The following is a 22,168-nucleotide window of genomic DNA, read 5'->3' as shown; positions in this document are numbered from 1 at the left end:
TTGATCTTTCCCCCAACGAACTTCAGATTGTGCCCCCTTGTTCTTGTGTTCACTTTCCTATTAAAAACACTTCCCTCCTGGACCTTATTTAACCCTTTAATATATTTAAATGGTTCGATAAGGATTGTTTTCTTGTGGCTTAGCATGGTGTGTGTGTGTGTGTGTGTCTGAACTCGGCCTGTGTTGTTTATCCGTTCAACTTTGGTTTAATGAATCAACCTTCGTGACTTAGAATCTGAACCGAGCCTAGATCACGCCAGGTTGATGATTGGCCATTTTTTGCTTTAAAGCACGATTCAAAACATACCCCAAAGAGGGGGGGAAATGCGATGCACTCATCATACTTTGCTGATAGAAGAATTTGGTGTTACTCATTAGCCATGTGGGAATATCTCCGCCAACATGGGAGCTCTGCCAAGAAGGATTCAGAAGGCTTTCCCATCCCAAAAGGCAGAGAAAACTGGAGGAGTTCAACTATAATTCATGCCATGAACACTGCTTGGATTGTGGGGTGGTTTTCTTGACATCTATTTAGCTCCGCTTATCTTTTTGTGTAGCTGCTCATTTTCCTATGATTTGGGAGACGCACAAATCTTTCTTTGAGAGACACCAGTATTGCTTTTCTTTTCTTTTCTTTTCCCTCCTTCCCTCCTTCCTTCCTTCTTTCCCCCCTCTCTCTTTCTTTCTTTTCTTTCTTTCTCTCTTCCCTCCCTCCCTCCCTCCCTCCCTCCCTCCATCCACCCACCATTGTGGTTGTATCTACATGGGGCTACGTTTGAAAACTTCAGATCGTGCAGAATGCAGCCGCGAGAGCCATTGTGGGGCTTCAAGATTCGCCCACGTTTCTTCAACACTCCATGGCTTGCATTGGCTGCCGATCAGTTTCCGGTCACAATTCAAAGTGTTGGTCATGACCTTTAAAGCCCTACATGGCATTGGACCAGATTACCTCCGGAACCGCCTGCTACCGCACGAATCCCAGCAACCGCTAAGGTCCCACAGAGTTGGCCTTCTCAGGGTCCCGTCGGCTAAACAATGTCGTTTGGCAGACCCCAGGGGAAGAACCTTCTCTGTGGCGGCCCAAGCCCTCTGGACCCAACTCCCCCTGGAGATTAGAACTGCCCCCACCCTCCCTGTCTTTCGCAAACTACTCAAGACTCACTTATGCCGCCAGTCATGGGGGAGTTAAGATATTCCTTCCCCTAGGCCATTACAAGTTATGCATGGTATGTTTGGGTGTATGTTTGGTTTTATATCAAGGGTTTTTAGTTGTTTTATTAATTGGATTGTTACATGCTGTTTTTATCATTGTTGTTAGCCGCCCCGAGTCTACGGAGAGGGGCGGCATACAAAGCCAATCCAAATCCAAAAAAAAATTTAAAAATCCAAATGTTGAGCACTACTTGTAAAGGTGCCCTTTACTTATTCTGTTCCCATTTGAAAATAAAATTTGGCCTGTTCTTGCATTTCACGTTTGCCTGCTAAACAGGTCGCCAGCATTAGAAAGAGTGCAGAGAAGAGCAACAAAGATGATTAGGGGACGGGAGGCTAAAACATATGAAGAACGGTTGCAGGAACTGGGCATGGCTAGTTTAATTGGATGTTTGGCTGCATAGCTAGAGGTATAACAAGCAGGAAGAGGGAGATTATGATCCCGCTATATAGAATGCTGGTGAGACCACATTTGGAATACTGTGTTCAGTTCTGGAGACCTCACCTACAAAAAGATATTGACAAAATTGAACGGGTCCAAAGACGGGCTACAAGAATGGTGGAAGGTCTTGAGCATAAAACTGATCAGGAAAGACTTAATGAACTCAATCTGTATAGTCTGGAGGACAGAAGGAAAAGGGGGGACATGATCGAAACATTTAAATATATTAAAGGGTTAAATAAGGTCCAGGAGGGAAGTGTTTTTAATAGGAAAGTGAACACAAGAACAAGGGGACATAATCTGAAGTTAGTTGGGGGAAAGATCAAAAGCAACATGAGAAAATATTATTTTACTGAAAGAGTAGTAGATCCTTGGAACAAACTTCCAGCAGATGTGGTAGATAAATCCACAGTAACTGAATTTAAACATGCCTGGGATAAACATTTATCCATTGTAAGATAAAATACAGGAAATAGTATAAGGGCAGACTAGATGGACCATGAGGTCTTTTTCTGCCGTCAGACTTCTATGTTTCTATATTTCTTAATGACAAGAAAGATTAAAGGAGACATATGATAGCAGTGTTCCAATATCTCAGGGGCTGCCACAAAGAAGAGGGAGCCAACCTATTCTCCAAAGTACCCGAAGGTAGAACAAGAAGCAATGGGTGGAAACTAAACAAGGAAAGAAGCAACCTAGAACTAAGGAGAAATTTCCTGACAGTTAGAACAGTTTTCCCTCTGCTTGAACAACCTATGCTCCTAGTCCTCAGTGAGGTGCTTCTGCTGAGCCTCCTTCTCAGTCAGATCCAATTTGAACTGAGCTGTTTTGCCAACTTTTTCTCATGGTGGCTGCTTAGCTCCAACAACTGCTTCCTGTTGGGGTCCTAAGGAGCCCAGGCGGAGAGGGGAGGTACAAGTAAAGGCCAGAGAGGCACCCCTCAATGTGAGTGACAGTTAGATGGGCACCTACCCACGGCCACCCAACCAACCGGTCATTGGCCAGATCATATTAGTGGTCCGCAGGGTTTAAAATTATGAATTTAGTGGTCCCTGAGGTCTGAAGGTTTGTTATTCTGTAAAGATTTTAACATGTTTATAACTAGTTTTGTCAACGTTTCCCTTTTTCTTTTTATTTCATGTGTTCAAAAACCTGGTGCAATTGACTACGGCTTTGTGGGCAGGTGTTTATGTATGATATTTTTTTTTCATGATTTAGGCTTTGCCCAGAAGTGCAGATCACAGAATAATAATATTTCCCCATTAGCAGCTTAGTTACTCAGCTGTTTGAAACTGTGGCCAGTCTGTGATTTTACTCCATTATGTATGTAGGCCAACTCTACAACTCTCTTGATCTGTTGCTGTTTCTTCAACTTTCTAGGATCTTTCTTTCTTTCTTTCTTTCTTTCTTTCTTTCTTTCTTTCTTCCTTCCTTCCTTCCTTCCTTCCTTCCTCCTTCCTTCCTTTCCTTCTTTCTTCTTCTTTCTTTCTTTCTTCCTTCCTCCTTCCTTCCTTTCCTTCTTCCTTCTTCCTTCCTTCCTTTCCTTCTTTCTTCTTTCTTCCTTCCTTTCCTTCCTTCCTTCCTTCCTTCCTTCTTCCTTCCTTTCTTTCTTTTTCTCTCTCTCTCTTCCTCCCTCCCTCCTGTCCTTCCTTTCTTCCTTCTCTTCCTCTTCCTCCTCCTCCTAGTCCTTCTTCCCGAATATTCAGAAACTTTACTAATCCCCCAAGACCTGACATTCTTTCAAAGCACACTATTTCATTCCTCTTCTTGCTGTAGAAGTCCAATTCTGTAACTCTTGAATTCTAATGATGCCAACCCCAAAGTCCCAACTTTGCCATGATAGGGACTGATTTCATATGAGATAAATGCAAACGTCTAGATTATCTCCCCGGCATTGAGGCAAGAGCCAGTGAGGAGAGAGAAAGCTGCTTCCTTATTGCATCCCTTCTCCTCTTATATTCAAATATTGCAGGATTTGCTTTCAGTGGCTCTTTTAAAAGGAAAGAGAACACCTGATTATCTTTTATCCCCAAGAGTGGAAAATAAGAGTGCTTGCTCACTTCTCCAGTTACAAGGTTGCTGAGGGTTGTCCTCTCCTTCTTCGCACCATCCTCTTTGCAGCGAATTGATGCGTCTCTTGTTTACTGCATGTCCTTCAGTCCCAAAGAAAAAAAGAAACTTCAGTTTGAGAACACTCCCTGTTGCGTTGCTGCAGTATGGCTGGCCCTCAATGTATGATCACCGTGGGACTTGAATGTCCATGATGAAAGCAAGAAGGTTATTAACTGAGTCACACCTGATTTACAATCACACCTGATTTTGCAGGGGCTGCTCAGCGAATCCTTGCAGTTGTTATTTTTTAAAAAAATAATTTTTATTCAACATTTTTAAAATTAGAAGCAATGCCAAACACACACACACAAACGCAAATAAAACATAAAAACAATTTTCCTCCTTACAGCGAGTTCATACTGGCATTACTGATAACTAGACGCAAGAACAGTTTTATCCTGAATGCCATCACTCTGCTAAACAAATAACACTGTCAAACTTTTTACTAAGTCTGCACTACTATAACTATTAGTTATTTCACATCATTCCTATCACTCATTTCCTCCCACTTATGAGTGCATGACTGTCACTTGTTGATTGTATCCTTAAGATTTTTATTAATATTGATTGTTTCCTCATTGCTTATTTGACCATACGACAAACATTAAGTGTTGTATCTCATGTTTCTTGACAAATGTATCTTTTCTTTTATGTACACTTTCTTTGGTGTTCAGTTCTGGAGACCTCGCCTACAAAAAGAGATAGATAAAACTGAATGGGTCCAAAGACGGGCGACAAAAATGGTGGAAGGTCTTAAGCATAAAACGTATCAGGAAAGACTTAATGAACTCGATCTGTAGAGTCTGGAGGACAGAAGGAAAAGGGGGGACAGGATCGAAACATTTAAATATGTTAAAGGGTTAAATAAGGTCCAGGAGGGAAGTGTTTTTAATAGGAAAGTGAACACAAGAACAAGGGGACACAATCTGAAGTTAGTTGGGGGAAAGATCAAAAGCAACATGAGAAAATATTATTTTGCTGAAAGAGTAGTAGATGCTTGGAACAAACTTCCAGCAGACGTGGTGGGTAAATCCACAGTCACTGAATGTAAACATACCTGGGATAAACATAGATCCATCCTAAGATAAAATACAGGAATAGTATTATAAGGGCAGACTACATGGACCATGAGGTCTTTTTCTGCTGCCAATCTTCTATGTTTCTACGTTTCTTGCTGCAGCAGCTAAGGATATCATTGTTAAGTTAGGGATATGGTTGTTAAGCGAAGCTGGCTTACTCCCATTGTCTTGCCTTGTCAGATGGTCGTAATACTGCCACCGTCATAAAAAATGAACCGGTGGATTAAACCAATTTTGATCGCGTGAGAAAGTGGGATGCTGCAACGGTCGTTAAGTGCGAAAAACAGTCCTAAAGTCACCTTTCTTCCCAGTGCCGTTTGTAACTTTGAACTGTCACTAAATGAATGGTTGTAACTTAAGGACTTAGCTGTACTGGTTGTAAGTCACTTTCCCCAGTATGTATGTATGTATGTATGTATGTATGTATGTATGTATGTATGTATTTATTTATTTATTTATTTATTTATTTATTTATTTATTTATTTATTTATTTATTTATTTATTTATTTATTTATATTTGTATGCCGCCCCTCTCCGAAGACTCGGGGTGGCTCACAACAACAATAAAAAACAGTATAAACAATGGAACAAATCTAATAATAAGAATTATATAAAAAAACCCAACTGTTAAAAAAACCCATACAACACATACGTACCAAACATAAAATATAAGAAAGCCTGGGGGAGATGTCTTAATTCCCCCATGCCTGGCGATATAGGTGGGTCTTGAGTAACTTGCGAAAGACAAGGAGGGTGGGGGCAGTTCTAATCTCCAGGGGGAGTTGATTCCAGAGGGCTGGGGCCGCCACAGAGAAGGCTCTTCCCCTGGGGCCCGCCAAACGACATTGTTTGGTCGACAGGACCTGGAGAAGGCCTACTCTGTGGGACCTTATCGGCCGCTGGGATTCGTGCGGTAGAAGGCGGTTCTGGATGTATTCGGAACCCATGAAGGGTTTTAAAGGTCATTACCAACACTTTGAATTGTGACCGGAAACTGATCGGCAGCCAATGCAGGCCATGGAGTGTTGTAGAAATGTGGGCGAATCTGAGAAGCCCCACGATGGCACTCGTGGCCGCATTCTGCACGATCTGAAGTTTCCGAACACTTTTCAAAGGTAGCCCCATGTAGAGAGCGTTGCAGTAACTTCGAATGGTCAATAAAGGAATGGTTGCAAGTTGATTACTACCTATAATGTTACTCCACTCACTATCTAGAGCCTTGGTAGAGCAGTGGTTAGATTGCAATCCTACAAGCTGCTTCTGCTAACTTCTTGGGGTAATTCACCAGTTCAAATCCCACCAGTCTCCAGGTTGACTCAGCCTCAGGTTTTTGTGACAAGAAGAAGCAATGAGGATAAACTTGTTGAGTGATAGCTTCACGCGGCTATTTTAATGATGGGACACTTCTTTTCCCCCCATGTCCCCAATTGGCAATTCTCCCCTTTTTGACCTCTATTCGGGGGATATTTTGCAATGCACTTACAGCAATGGAGGAACAAGGTTTTAAGCTGCCTGCTGAGCAATGTTGGAAAGTGGACAATTAAGGTCAATAGAATTAAAGTTGAGTGCTGTTCAGGTCGACAATTTGTCCGAACCTGGGGAGACTTTCTAAGAGCCGGGGTGGCGCAGTGGTTAGAGTGCAGCACTGTAGGCTACTTTAGCTAACTGCTAGCTGTAGTTCAGCAGTTCAAGTCTCACCACCGGTTCAAGGTTGACTCAGCCTTCCATCCTTCCGAGGTGGGTCAAATAAAGACCCAGATTGTTGGGGGGCAATATTTTGATTCTGTAAACCTTTTAGAGAGGCTATAAAAGCACTATGAAGCGGTATATAAGTCTAAATGCTATTGCTAAGTGATATTGCTATAGGTTATGTTGTGGTTGGCTCTGGCCCAGCTCCTGCCCCAGGGAATGTGGAGGTGGATGCAGGGGAAACTTCAACATGTCACAGGCCTGTGTTATTGCCCACAGAATCAGTTCAGAGTTTAGTTTCCTCGGGCGAAGAAGAAGGTGGGAGTGACTCCGCAGAGGGGGGCTTGGCACACAGCCCAGGCAGTCAATCTCCCTTATCTTCCATTGATTCGGATGAAGACGTTTTGGATCCACGCAAGCGCAGAATTATGCGCAGAAGAGACCACGCAATGACATATTACAGGAGATAAGAGCAGCCACCTGTGTTTGGTTGGGGCTCCAGTAATTAGGGCTGCTTCTATAAATAGCAGCATGTGGGTTTGGCTGTTGTGGAAGAGTATCTGATCGCAGTTCGTCAGGAATCCTGGGTTGCTGGTTTGTGGACTTTGCTTGTTGATTTTTCACGCCTTTGAAAGCAAAGCAGAGCAACATGTGTGTGTGTGTGTGTCTCACTTCGTTGGAAGAAGAAGGGGTGCGAAGTTTCTTCACAGCTGCTAGCTAAGTACGTAATGACTACTTCAGCTTCAACCGCAACAACACAAGAGCGCGCAAGAGATTCAAACTTAATACGAACCGCTCCAAACTTGACTGTAAAAAATATGATTTCAACAATCGAGTTATCGAAGCGTGGAACTCATTATCGGACTCAATTGTGTCAACCCCTAACCCCCAACACTTCTCCCTTAGACTCTCCACGATTGACCTCTCCAGGTTCCTAAGAGGCCAGTAAGGGACGTACATAAGTGCACTGGTGTGGCTTCCGTCCCCTGTCCAATTGTCTTTCCTTTCTCTCACTTATCATATATATTTTCTTTCTTTCATATATCCTCTCCTCTAAGTTCACTTTTACCCTTATATATATTACTACATGTCTATTTTTCTTCCTATGTATTTGTATATTGGACAAATGAATAAAATAAATAAATAAATAAATGACTGCTTAAGGTTAATTGTACAGACTACCCGGTTGTTTTGGGATGAGTGCTCTTTGCAATACAAAAAGAGTGCTTAGTTTATTTTGAATTTTGGGATAAAGAACATTGTTTTGAATTTTCAAACATGTGTGTGTCTGAAATTTGTACCCTTTAATTTTCGGGAGGCTCCTACCAGAGAGCCCGGCAGAACAGGTTAGGACAATTTCTTTCCTGGGAAAAATTAAAAGAAGCCAGACGCTCTATTTCCCAATCCAGAAATTGAGCAGAGAACGGCTCTCTATGCCTGGATTTTGAGTTGTGTGTTCATTTGCATCTGGCATAAGATTTGTGAGGCGCATGAACATCATTGTCTTCTCTTTCCACCACTCCTCAGAGCTCTGGCTGATGCGATGCGACCGGAAGGTGCCTGCACCACGGATCACATGGAAACCGATCTCAACATTGTGGTTCACATGCAGCATTACGAGAACATGGAGTCACGAGCACCTGCTAACAACTTACGTAAGTGTTGACAGCTTCGGTGTTTTCGCTCGATGGCCTTGGAGTTCCTTGTGCTCACAAGAGACGGACTTTGTCTTGCCTTGCTAAATCCAGCGCGAAGAATTGGCCAAATTCTGACCTTCGGTTTTATCGCTGGTGGTTTCACGTAAGCGTATCATTTTGCTAGAGCTCTTAAAGAGGCAGTTGAGTTGTTTTTCAAGTCTGTGCAGAGGTTCTCGGTCATCCAGGCCATGGTTCTGGTCCCTAAGGTGCTTTTTTCAGGAGGCAACTGGACTTTCTTGGGTTTTTTAAAAATCTTTTTGAAGTTGTTTTGCTTCTCATACAAGAAGCTTCTTCGGCTCCGATAGGATAGTGGGGGAATGGAAGGATTTATTCTTCTTGCAGACAGCTGGTCATTTGCATCAGCAGGGGATTGGTCCCGGTTGGGCCCAGTTTGGCGAATCAATAGTGGCGGAAACGGGAGGCTCCTCCCACTCAACTCAGACACTTCTGTGCATGCAGAACGAGTACAGGAGTGAACCGGTAGCGACGGGATTTACAACCCGCTACTGATTTGCATCCATTTAGAGCAGTGGTTCTCAACCTTTCTAATGTGGCGACACCTTAATACTGTTCCTCGTGTTGTGGTGACCCCCAACCATAAGTCTACCGCCAATTCTCCCAACAGAGCTTTAAGCTGATTGGTAGGAGGGTCAGAGGGACACTCCCACTGTAAACGCCTGATTGGTCGGATTGTAAAAATACGTTCCAAGGGGTCAGAACCCAGAATAGAAGCTTTGGTTCCCAACACCAGGGGAAATTGGTCTTTTCTTATTTATTTCTTATTTATTTATTAATCAGATTTGTATGCCGCCCCTCTCCGCAGACTCGGGGCGGCTCACAGCAATAATAGTACAATGTAAACAAATCTAATATTTAAGTTTAAGTTAATTTAAAACCCCAATTTAAAAACCAATCATACACACTAGCATACCATGCATAAATCTTATAAGCCTAGGGGGAGGGAAAGTCTCAATTCCCCCATGCCTGACGACAGAGGTGGGTTTTAAGGAGCTTACGAAAGGCTAGGAGGGTGGGGGCAACTCTGATATCTGGGGGGAGTTGGTTCCAAAGGGTCGGGGCCACCACAGAGAAGGCTCTTCCCCTGGGTCCCGCCAAACGACATTGTTTAGTTGACGGGACCCGGAGAAGGCCAACTCTTATAATCTTAGGTGACCTCTGTGAAATGGTCATTTAACCCCCAAAGAGGTCCCAACCCCCAGGTTGAAAACCACTGTTTTAGAGGGTTGTTGAAGCACTTGGAGATTTATCTGTGTCCTCAGGGTTTACCTAAATTGTGCTCCTAGCTCCTGTAATCTGCCATTTTACCTCTGGAAGTCCATTCCGACTCCCACACCATGGTTTTCAAGTACAGTGGAATGCTTCAGGTTCCAACCAATAAATTCACAAATTATTTTTTTCCATTTCTCCTGCACCAATTTTTTTTGTAAGCACCAAATTTCCAAAATTAGGTTTGGGTCATGACTGAATTGGGTCGCAACTAGTGGTAGGCTGCTGCCGGAATGGCTAACTGCGCACTGCTCCGCGGTTCTGGCATGTAAGTGTGGGATCGAGTGCAATTTTGCTTCCCGCACTTCTGCAGGTAACAAAATCTCACACGGGGACGCACAAGAACAGGTGCGGGAAGCAAAATTGTGCTCGATCCCACACCCACATGCCAGAACCACAGAGCTGCACGCAATTAGCCATTCCGACAGCAGCTATAGAATGAATGATGGTCGTGATCAGATGTTCTACTGTATTGGTTTTTTTACACCAAATTGTTTTCAAGTGTTCCAATCAGAACTCACTCCAAGAACCAGGAAGGGCAAAACCTTTTAGGCATCTCAACCAAACACACATTGTCTTAAGATGTTGTCCATCTCAGCGGGACTTAATTTTTCAGTCTGCTGGATCTTGCTATTAAAGATTGCTGTGGTTTTTCCTCAAAACAGGAAAAATAATTTTCTGACGGCCCAAGGACTGTAACATTGGTGAAAGCAGTGAACATGATCCCTCATAGATCTGCAATATATTTGTGGTGTATCCATTTTGCTCTGCATTGTATTTTAATCAGGGGTTTCTTTGGTGGGAAGGGGAGGAGTCATGGCTGGTATAAATATACCATATATCTGAATTTCTGGTGTATTTCATCAATTATTTTGGAAAAAGGTTTCCAGCAAGAGAAAACAAGAGCGTGGTGGAATTTGGAAGAACGCTCCAGCTTTGTCAGAATTGTGGAGTTTCTCCCCACTTCATTAGCAATAAATGCTACTGCTAAACCCAGCGCAAAACCTACTGGGGAATAATGGTAAATATTTAGATTAAAGCTGCTGCTTTGAATGAGATCTCGGAGCTGGATGATTGTCAACGGTTAGCTATGAAACTTTTGTCCATTAAAAATAACTAATAAATCAACACAGGAAGTTTTGATACTGTGGATCATATATAAATATATACACAGACATACTAGTAGCTGGACACCCGTGTTTCACTACAAAACTATGTGACTGCGCTTGAGAAGTTGACAGTTAAAGCTTGAGTAGTTACGATCAGCCTCCCCTATCCCTTTTTTCTCCGCCAGGTTTGCCGCACAGAAGCCTCTCCTTTCTTATACCCTTCTGTTGCTCAGGCTGGCCCCATTGATCCTTTCCTCTCCCCTTCTCTCGCTCAGGGTTGCCCCACAGAAGTCTCTCCTATCTTATCCCCTTCCCTCCCTTTAACGTGGGGAGGGGGAGTAGAATGTCTAACTCCTTATCATGGAGTAGAATGTCCAAACTCCCAGCTGGCTGAGTTATGTGTTGGCCACGCCCGCTGCCAGTTGGAATAGAGTTCTTTTCAGGTGGGGAGGGGGAGTAGAATGTCTAACTCCTTAGCAGCAGAGCGTATTAATAATAATATAAGAAATAACTAATGATCCGATGGTCATTTCAAAAAATCCTTTCTTAGCGAGCACCTAGAAGCCAAGAGGAACATATGTGTCAGGTTTCAAGTTTGCAGGCTTTACGGTTTCTGGAGATTTCATGATGATGTGTGAGCGGCATTTGGCACCGACTGTGAAAACGCAAGTCAGCAGAGCAAGATGGAACTGTTGCGTGTTTATATTGTCAATGCAGGTTTCAAAAACTGGGACCTCTGCATTGATCTTACGAGGAAAAAAGGTTATTTGAGCAATTCTTCACCATTCCCTTGATGGCCTGAAAAAGAGGGTTTTTGTTTTGTCTTTAAAGTAGCCGTTTCTCGATCGTCTTTTTCATCCATGCTGCCTTGTAGTCTGGAGATGGTTTTTAAAACGGATTTGTCTCCTTCCTAATGGAGAACGTTGCCATTCTTTAAAAAAAAAAATTAAAAAAAGAAGTGGAGTATTTTAAGACCGCCACTTTTTAATTGATGCGTTCGTAGTTGTTTCCTGGCTGTTGCTTTTTGGAGGTGTGGAAGAAGAAAATTGGGTGACAATTTGTGTGAATTGGATTAATCCGACTCGAGCTTAAGAAGCCGAAAATAACTGTGTGTTGATTAAAATATGAATGACGGGAAACGCACGCCGGAGCTGTGAGAACTGGGATAAGGCCGTTGCTGATATTGGTTGGGAAAGTGCATAGAAACTCTTTGGAATCTTTGTGTGTGGAATTAACCCATTTGGGATGGTCACACAGTACAGAAAGTCCTTGACATATTTTATTTATCTATCTATCTATCTATCTATCTATCTATCTATCTATCTATCTATCTATCTATCTATCTATCTATCTGATTTGTATGCCTCTCCTCTCCGCAGACTCGGGGCGGCTAACAACAATAAAAAGACAATGTAAACAAATCTAATATTAAAAATAATCTAAAAACTCCCAATTTAAAGAACCACTCATACATACAAACATACCATGTATAAATTCTATAAGCCTAGGGGGAAGGGAATATCTCAATTCCCCCATGCTTGACGACAGAGGTGGGTTTTGAGGAGCTTACGAAAGGCAAGGAGGGTGGGGGCAACTCTGATATCTGGGGGGAGTTGGTTCCGGGGGTCGGGGCTGCCACAGAGAAGGCTCTTCCCCTGGGTCCCGCCAGACGACGTTGTTTAGTCGACGGGACCCGGAGAAGGCCAACTCTGTGGGACCTAACTGGTCACTGGGATTCGTGCGGCAGAAGGCGGTCCCGGAGATATTCTGGTCCGATGACATGAAGGGCTTTATAGGTCATAACCAACACTTTGAATTGTGAACAGAAACCGATCGGCAACCAGTGCAGACTGCGGAGTGTTGGAGTAACATGGGCATATTTGGGAAGGCCCATGATTGCTCTCACAGCTGCATTCTGCACGATTTATTTATTGGATTTGTATGCCGCTCCTCTCCGAGGACTCGGGGCGCCTCGCAACATGTCAAAGAAAACATAAGAATACACCTGGATCCAACTAATGTAATTAAAAAAACCTAAAAGTTGTAATATAATTAATTAAAAACATTCATCACCATTCACTCCATGAAACACACTAAAACACTTGTTGGTCGGGAGGGAAGATCTAGAGTGCTGTACTGCAGGTCACTAAAGCTGACTGCTCGATCTGCAGGTCAGCGGTTCAAATCTCATCACCAGCTCAAGGTTGACTCATCCTTCCATCCTTCCAAGGTGAATAAAATGAGGACCTGGATTGCGGGGGCAATAGGCTGGCTCTATTAAAAAGTGTTATTGCTAACATGTTGTAAGCCGCCCTGCGTCTAAGGAGAAGGGCGGCATAAAAATGGAATAAATAAATAAAACCATACATCCTAACATTCAATTTTAATTCTAGGCCTGCCGGAAAAGCCAGGTTTTAACAGCTTTCTGGAAAACTGGTAAGAATGAGATGATGCGAATCTCTGGGGGCAGTTGATTCCACAGGGTCGGAGCCACCACAGAGAAGGCTCTTCCCCGAGGTCCCGCCAACCGACATTGTTTGGCGGAGGGGATCTGGAGAAGTCCGACTCTGTGGGCCATCCCTGGCCGCAGTGAGGAATGAGAGAGGAGGTGGTTCCATAAATAGACCCATTTTTACCCTCCGCAGACTCCAGAGTCTTTCTTGGATCCTGGGGAGGGTGAAAACATCCTCCTGTGCCCCCCACGGAGGCCAAAAACACCCTTCCAGAGCCTCTGTGTGAGCCAAAAATCAACTGGCCGGCACACACATGTGTGCTGGAGCTGAGCTAGGGCAATGGCAGGCATGCCAGCAGATATGGCTCCGCATGCCAGTTCCTCCCGGTCAACGACTACTTCAGCTTCAACCACAACAACGCAAGAGCACCCAACAGATTCAAACTAAATATTAACCGCTCCAAACTTGACTGTAAAAAAATACGACTTTAGTAATCGAGTTGTCGAAGCATGGAACTCATTACCGGACTCCGTAGTGTCATCCCCTCACCCCCAGCATTTTACCCGGAGACTATCCACTGTTGACCTCTCCCGATTCCTAAGAGGTCAGTAAGGGGCATGCATAAGTGCACCAGCGTGCCTTCCGTCCCCTGTCCTATTTGTCTATCCTATACTTCTTTATATATCTTTTATTCCTTTCCTATATCTTTTCTTCTATTCGCTCATTGATATTGTATTCCTTTTTAAATTTTTTTAGAAAAATAGAAAACAAAAAAAAGGGGAAGGGAAGGGAAAAAGGGAACGAGGGCACACAATAAAGGAAGGTCTTATATCTTATATTCTACATAGTTTGAAAGATATCAAAAAGTCAAAACAACAATTGTACAATCTGAAGTTAGTTGGGGGAAAGATCAAAGGCAACATGAGAAAATATTATTTTACTGAAAGAGTAGTAGATCCTTGGAACAAACTTCCAGCAGACGTGGTTGGTAAATCCACAGTCACTGAATTTAAACATGCCTGGGATAAACATAGATCCATTGTAAGATAAAATACAGGAAATAGTATAAGGGCAGACTAGATGGACCATGAGGTCTTTTTCTGCCATCAGTCTTCTATGTTTCTATATCTTTAAGTAATACATATAGTATAAAGTAAAAAAATAAATGGAAGCAATAAAGGGAAGGGAGTTTGTTAGGAAGGGGGAAAAGGTGCAGAGGGGAAGAGGGAAAGAGATGTCTCCTACAGGGCAGACATTTTGGAGGTACACAACTTTATAATTTAGTTACGTGGTGGGTGTATATGGTAAAGAGTGATAGATCAGATGGAAAATTGTAGTAGTAAGTTTTGGTGTTTGTGTGAGGATGTAGATGTTTTTTGTGATGGAAACTACATTAAAAAGTTATGTTGTAAAAATCTATGTTTACATTTCAGTTGTTTGTGATCGATATTTAATCTTACTATTGTTGTTGTTTGTTTTTCGGTGGAACATTAGAAGGTGAGTACAAGTGCACTAGAGTGCCTTCCGTCCCCTGTCCTATTGCTCTCCTATATCTCCTATTCCTTTCTTCTATTTATTTATTTTTATTTATTTATTTTGTCCAATACACAATAATACACAATGAAGGTTACAGAGGCTATAGTAGAGAAGAAATATGAGATATCTCTTCTTCTATTATTTCATTTATATGTTCTATTACTATATCTTCTTTTCTAGAAACATAGAAACATAGAAGACTGACGGCAGAAAAAGACCTCATGGTCCATCTAGTCTGCCCTTATACTATTTTCTGTATTTTATCTTAAGATGGATATATGTTTATCCCAGACATGTTTAAATTCAGTTACTGTGGATTTATCTACCATGTCTGCTGGAAGTTTGTTCCAAGGATCTACTACTCTTTCAGTAAAATAATATTTTCTCATGTTGCTTTTGATCTTTCCCCCAACTAACTTCAGATTGTGTCCCCTTGTTCTTGTGTTCACTTTCCTATTAAAAACACTTCCCTCCTGGACCTTATTTAACCCTTTAATATATTTAAATGTTTCAATCATGTCCCCACTTTTCCTTCTGTCCTCCAGACTATACAGATTGAGTTCATTAAGTCTTTCCTGATACGTTTTATGCTTAAGACCTTCCACCATTCTTGTAGCCCGTCTTTGGACCCGTTCAATTTTGTCAATATCTTTTTGTAGGTGAGGTCTCCAGAACTGAACACAGTATTCCAAATGTGGTCTCACCAGCATTCTATATAGCGGGATCATAATCTCCCTCTTCCTGCTTGTTATATCTCTAGCTATGCAGCCAAGCATCCTACTTGCTTTACCTACCGCCTGACTGCACTGTTCACCCATTTTGAGACTGTCAGAAATCACTACCCCTAAATCCTTTTCTTTTGAAGTATTTGCTAACACAGAACTGCCAATACAATACTCAGATTGAGGATTCCTTTCCCCCAAGTGCATTATTTTACATTTGGAAACATTAAACTGCAGTTTCCATTGCTTTGACCATTTATCTAGTAAAGCTAAATCATTTACCATATTACAGACGCCTCCAGGAATATCAACCCTATTGCACACTTTAGAGTCATCGGCAAATAGGCAAACCTTCCCCTATGTCACTCACAAACAGATTAAAAAGAATAGGGCCCAGAACAGACCCTTGTGGCACACCGCTTGTAACCTGTCTCTGCTCAGAATACTTGCCATTAACAATAACTCTCTGATCTCTACGCTTCAGCCAGCTGCAAATCCATTGAACTATCCAGGGATTAAGTCCAATCTTCACTAATTTATCTATCAGCTCTTTATGTTCTATTCTTTCATAGATATATTTTACTATGAGTATCTCCTCTATAACCTTCATCATGTATTTTACTATGTGTGTGTGTGTGTGTATATATATATGTCACATGTTCTTTTTTGCTGAATTTGAAAATTAAGGGAGACTAGGATAGATAGATATATACCCACTAAAACTCTCAATAAAATAAATAAAAAGGCGAACCGAACGTGTGCCATAGGTTTGCCATCACACAACCTGGGCTTCTCCACAAAGTTCTTTTCTCCTTTGAAGGAACAAGCAAAATCCGGTTGCCTCTCTTCTAGTTGAATAAGACATTAAAAAAACCCCAAGACCAGGGACACCTTTCCTCCTGGTATTTCAACCGGGGCTGATGACAAAACCAGGCACATGGATTTCAATGATGACGCTCGCTATTCACGGGCGCAACCCAGGCCTGTGGTGTGGACCACTTAAAGCGAAAAGTGTTCTCCCTGGGTCTAAAAACAGAAAAGGACTCGCAATTTGCTTCCTGGGCTGCCCTTTCCCCTTTGAATGCCAATGATGATGGGTCTAGCAAAGGCCAGTAAGATATTCCATGAACATCTTTATTCAGACAGATGGCATTTTTATGGCCCTGACCTTTCCTTTCGGCTTCTTCCTTAATTGTCTTTTTTAAAAAGAGACTTGCTGAAGTTCTCCCTGGCTGTGCATGGGAGGGAAGAGAGAGAGAAGGGAAAGAAGGTGGAAAAAAATAATCTTCCAAGAATTGTTTTCTTCGACTCCAAGAACGTTGATGGCTTCGTTTAGCTGTCTTTGCCTCTCCCCACTCTTCAGCTACACCTCGTAATAGTCTTTTGGTGGGTGGCAATTCAACAGGTCTATAGCTAAGACCTTGAGGGAACATCTCCTTCCCCAACACCTTTGGGTTTCACGTTGAGTTGGAAGAAAGTGCGAATAAGAATGGAATAAGAGCACACTGGCATTGATGGTGTTATCTAGTTTGATCGCATCTCAGACATTAACACCCTTGAAAATGTCCAAAGATACTTCACCAGAAGAGCCCTTCACTCCTCCACTCGAAACCGAATACCCTACGAGACTAGACTTTCAATCCTGGGCCTAGAAAGCCTAGAACTAAGACGCCTTAAATAAGATCTAAGTATTGCCCACAAGATCATATGCTGCAACGTCCTGCCTGTCGGCGACTACTTCAGCTTCAACCACAACAACACAAGAGCACACAACAGATTTAAACTTAATATTAACCGCTCCAAACTTGACTGTAAAAAATATGACTCCAGTAACCGAGTTGTCGAAGCGTGGAACTCATTACCGGACTCCATAGTGTCATCCCCCAAACCCCCAACACTTTACCCTTAGATTATCTACGGTTGACCTATCCAGATTCCTAAGAGGTCAGTAAGGGGCGAGTACAAGTGCACTAGAGTGCCTTCCATCCCCTGTCCTATTGCTCTCCTATATCTCCTATACCTTTCTTCTATTCCTATATCTCTTCTTCTATTCTTTCATTGATATGTTCTATTACTATATCTTCTTTTCTATTCTTTCTTAGATATATTTTACTTGAGTATCTCCTCTATAACCTTCATCATGTATTTTACTATGTGTATATAGATATATACCCACTAAAACCCTCATTGTGTATTGGACAAAATAAATAAAATAAATAAATAAATAAATAAATAAATCTAGTGTTATGAAATCTCTGCAAGAAAGCAACCAAGCTCAGAGCCCAAGGTCCACATAGTCCTTTTCCTTCCCCTCCTTCTTCTCCCTCTCCCTCTCCTTCTCCTTCCCCATCTCCTCCTCCTTCTCCTCGTCCTTGTCCTCCTCCTTCTTCTTCCCCTTCTTCTTCTTCTCCCTCTCCTTCTCTTTCCCCTTCTCCTTGTCATTCTCTTTCCTCTCCCTCCACTAATTTTTAAACATTAGAATGTTTAACTATGGAAATACAGGATAAAGAGGAAACAGAGTTTTACAAAATATGGGCAAAATGCTATGATCAGTTGGAAGACGAAAGTAAATTTAAGTAACTAGTATTGGATATAGAAGATAAGGAGACAGGTAGATAGATTTGGAATAGATGTTAAAGGGTAAAGAAGGGAGTAGTAAGTAAGAATTTAGAATTATGTAAGTTCAAGGAATAAGAGATATAGTAATATAGTTCAAGGAATAAGAGATATAGTAATATAGTTCAAGGAATAAGAGATATAGTAATATAGTTCAAGGAATAAGAGATATAGTAATATAGAAGATACAATGATACGCAAAATTGAAATGAAAAATAATACAGTTTGTTTTGTAAGATTATGTTATATAAGGTTATGTCGTATAATGCTGATGTGTTATGTCTCATTTTTTCTTTTAGTGTTTATGTTTCTTTTGTGTTTTGATTTTGTATATGTTAATATTTTGTATTCATATGTTGCTTTTTAAAAAATGTTCAATAAAAAATCTCTTTCTTTCCTTCTTTCTTTCTAATATATTTCTATATATATGTAGAAAGAGCTTGAAATAGATCCATACTAGTCTCTCTTCCTTTTCATTATCAGCAAAAATACGTTATATATATATTTATGAAATCTAGTGAATCAATAGGCAACAGGCACGTAATTGTTTTTGATCTTGCCCCATGTTCATAGATGTTTATGAATGTAGATTCAGGATGGTGTATTTTTACCATTTCCATACTCCCTCCAATAAATTTTAAATCTGTTAAAATAAAAAATTTCTTCTTCCCACGCCACCTGATCCTCTCATTTTTTGCTACTATGCAGCTTTTCTCTTAGCCTAAAAGAAGCTGATACAGCAAGGCGTAATTCTCTCACGTACGTTCATACATTCATTTCAGAATGTGTGTGGCTTCACTTACTCTTGCTCCAGGTAAATATAAATGTGGCTTTATCCTAATTTCTTATTTCTATATATACAGTATATATATTTGACCCCTGCACTAAACCAAACCAGGAAACAAACCGAATGGCGTTCGACATTGGTGTTATTAAGTATGAACAATAAAGTTAGAAAACAAAATAGAATAAAATATAGATAGACTGTAAGGAACAAGGCTCAGCAGAATAGCTGGCATATACTGTATGTTAAGTGTTAGATGCTTAAGTTCTGATACCAAAGTAACCTATATATGATAAAGCTGTATGCTCCTCCTATATGTTATGTTTTTGCTTGTATGTTCCTTTTTGTCTTTGTTTTTGTTGTTTTAAATGTAAATATTCAATATATATATATATGTGTGTGTATGTGTGTGTGTGTGTCAAATGTTTATATATTTATTATATATATATATATATATATATATATATATATATACTGTATATATATATATATATATATATACAGTGGTACCTCTACATAAGAAAGTCTCTACAGTACTTAAGAAAAGTTGTCTAGATAAGAATCGGGTGTTCAAGATTTTTTTGCCTCTTCTCAAGAACCATTTTCTACTTAAGAACTTGAGCCCAGAAAAATTTCCCAGGAAATTTGAGAGCGGCACGAAGGCCCGGCCAGTTTCCTGCCATTCCCCCTGGGTTCTTCTCTCTGGCGCAGTGTATGGGAGGCAGCCTCGCTCCGGGTGTATGGGAGGCGCATGCTCCTCCTCGCTGCCTCAGAGTCCCTCTTTTAAAAAAAAACCTTAATTTTTTAAAATTCCCTCCTCCTCACCTTCTTTCGACAGCGACTGTCCTCTTCCTCTTCTTCTTCCTCCTCCTCCCACCCAAATTCCGAGCTTTTATTTCTTTCCTGATGGGTTTGCACGCATTATTTGCTGTTACATTGATTCCTATGGGCAAAATTGCTTCTACTTATGAACTTTTCTACTTAAGAACCTGGTCATGGAACGAATTAAGTTCTTAAGTAGCGGTACCACTGTATATATATTTAAAAAGTATGAACATGAGAGCCGGGGTGGCGCAGCAGGTAGAGTGCTGTACTGCAGGCCACTGAAGCTGACTGTAGATCTGTAGATCAGCGGTTCAAATCTCATCACCGGCTCAAGGCGGACTCTGCCTTCCCTCCTTTTGAGGTGGGTCAAATGAGGACCCGGATTGTGGGGGCAATAGGCTGGCTCTGTTCAAAAGGGCTATTGCTAACATGTTGCAAGCCGCTCTGAGTCTAAGGAGAAGGGCGGCATAAAAATTGAATAAATAAATAAACATTAATAGGGGTTTCATTCCTGACTGATATGAATGGGTTCCAACAGTGGTGGGATTCCAGGTCTTTCCCTTCTGGCTCTATGAGAGGGTGCTTTGCATGTGTGTGTGCAGCACTCAAAGACTGCCCTTTTCGGAATGCACACACAACTGTGCATTTCTGACATGTGCATGCGCCCCCTGCATGAGATTTGGCTTGTGCGCATGTGTAGCAAGCGAAATCTCACATGAAGATGCTCACGCAAGCAAGATTTGGGCGATTTTCACCCATTTTTTTTGCTTTTGCGCATTCACGGAAGCAAAAAATAGCAGAGAAAATCGCCAAAATCTTGCTGTCATGCACATCTTCATATGAGATTTTGCGTGCTGTACATGCAGAGAAGCCAAATCTCATACTGAGGAGTTCCCACATGGTCTGGCGAAGGTTTTGCATATTCTGGTTAGTAATGTGAAATTACCAGAGAAGAAGCTACATAAGATTAGGTTAACAACCTTTGAAGCCTTTTTGGTGATGTTGTTGCAGTGGCTGTTCCAAACTGTTCCAAAGGCTGCTGGGGAACATGTTCAGAGTCAAAAATAAAAAATATAATAAAAAAATAAAAAATATATGGAATAAATGCCTAGGGGAAAAGCCATGTTTGGTGGTGGTGGTAGTGCGAAATCTGTGTTGATGAAGTGCAGATTCCTTTGAGTCCAACCTTATTTTTAATTATTATTATTATTATTATTATTATTATTATTATTATTATTATTATTATTATTATTTATTAGATTTGTATGCCGCCCCTTTCCGTAGACTCGGGGCAGCTCACAACACAATAAAACAATTCATGACAAATCTAATAATTTAGTTTAAAATTTAAATAGTTAAGAAAACCCAATTTTTAAACAGACGTACCTACAAGCATACCATACATAAATTATATAGGCCTGGGGGAGTTATCTCAATTCCCCCATGCCTGATGACAAAGGTGGGTTTTGAGGAGTTTACGAAAGGCAAGGAGGGTAGGGGCAGTTCTAATCTCTGGGGGGAGCTGGTTCCAGAAGGTCGGGGCCGCCACAGAGAAGGCTCTTCCCCTGGGGCCCGCCAACCGTTTGTTTCAAGGATATAACAATGCCTTTTTATTGCTGGCCATAACACAACTGCCTTATTGTTTCTTCCTTTCTGAAAGTTGAGGTATTTTCCTCTACTCTCAGTCTAGCTTGAGGCTCTAGGATTCCCTAGTGGATCTCATCCAAGTACCAACCAAGCCTAAATCTACTTAGCTTCCAACCCTACTCAGATCTGCCAGATGCTGCCACCAAATGAGATAGATTGAATTTAATATTTAATTTTAAATGAAAAAACAACAACAATCCACCTTGAATCAAATTTAGTTTTCATTCTGGCCTACATTCACTTTCTGGAGAAGTAGCCTCAAGCGTTCTTCTCAAATGCCAGATGTTAACAATGCTTTAAATGCATATTTAAAACAAAAACAAAATGCAATATATCCTGGAAGAGTTGACCAGTGAGATTGTGGGTTTGCAGATTTTAGAGGCTGGACAATCACTATGGGTTTTCTGAATCATTGCACAAGGTTGGGCTAAATGATCCTGATAGTACTTTCCAACCCTACTACAACCTGCCAAGTTGGAGAGTTCTTGTTTTAAATCTTCATCTACATGTGGTTAAAACAACAACAACAACAACAGAGTTGGAAGGGACCTTGGAGGTCTTCTAGTCCAACCTCCTGCCTAGGCAGGAAACCCTACACTACTTCAGACAGATGGTTAACCAACATCTTTTATTTATTTATTTATTTATTAGATTTGTATGCCGTCCCTCTCCGTAGACTCGGAGCGGCTCACAACAATAACAAGAACAATGTAAAAAACAAATCTAATAATTTAAAAAACACTAAAAACGCCATTATTAAAAGCAAACACACACACAAACATTCCATGTATAAACTGTATAGGCCCGGGGGAGATGTGTCAGTTCCCCCATGCCTGACGACAGAGATGGGTCTTAAGAACTTTACGAAAGGCAAGGAGGGTGGGGGCAACTCTGATATCTGGGGGGAGTTGGTTCCAGAGGGTCGGGGCTGCCACGGAGAAGGCTCTTCCCCTGGGTC

The 22,168-nt window shown here is 41.5% G+C and overlaps 2 protein-coding genes across 2 annotated transcripts in view; one reads left to right on the top strand and one right to left on the bottom strand.

Annotated features, from left to right (window-relative positions):
* The window catches only part of CPPED1 (calcineurin like phosphoesterase domain containing 1), a 431,035-nt gene that overhangs the window by 79,160 nt on the left and 329,707 nt on the right, over positions 1 to 22,168 (bottom strand). The window lies entirely within an intron of this gene.
* Positions 1 to 22,168, top strand: part of SHISA9 (shisa family member 9) — a 249,621-nt gene that overhangs the window by 14,383 nt on the left and 213,070 nt on the right. Inside the window, exon 2 of the mRNA XM_070761117.1 lies at positions 8,062 to 8,189. Within this exon, the coding sequence (XP_070617218.1) occupies positions 8,062 to 8,189 (128 nt within the window). The remainder of the gene's footprint in view (positions 1 to 8,061; positions 8,190 to 22,168) is intronic.

The sequence above is a fragment of the Erythrolamprus reginae genome, chromosome 9 (assembly GCF_031021105.1).
Source record: "Erythrolamprus reginae isolate rEryReg1 chromosome 9, rEryReg1.hap1, whole genome shotgun sequence".
Lineage (NCBI taxonomy): Eukaryota > Metazoa > Chordata > Lepidosauria > Squamata > Dipsadidae > Erythrolamprus > Erythrolamprus reginae.
The sequence above is the reverse complement of the archived record's forward strand: the minus strand, read 5'-3'. Positions and strand labels throughout refer to the sequence as shown.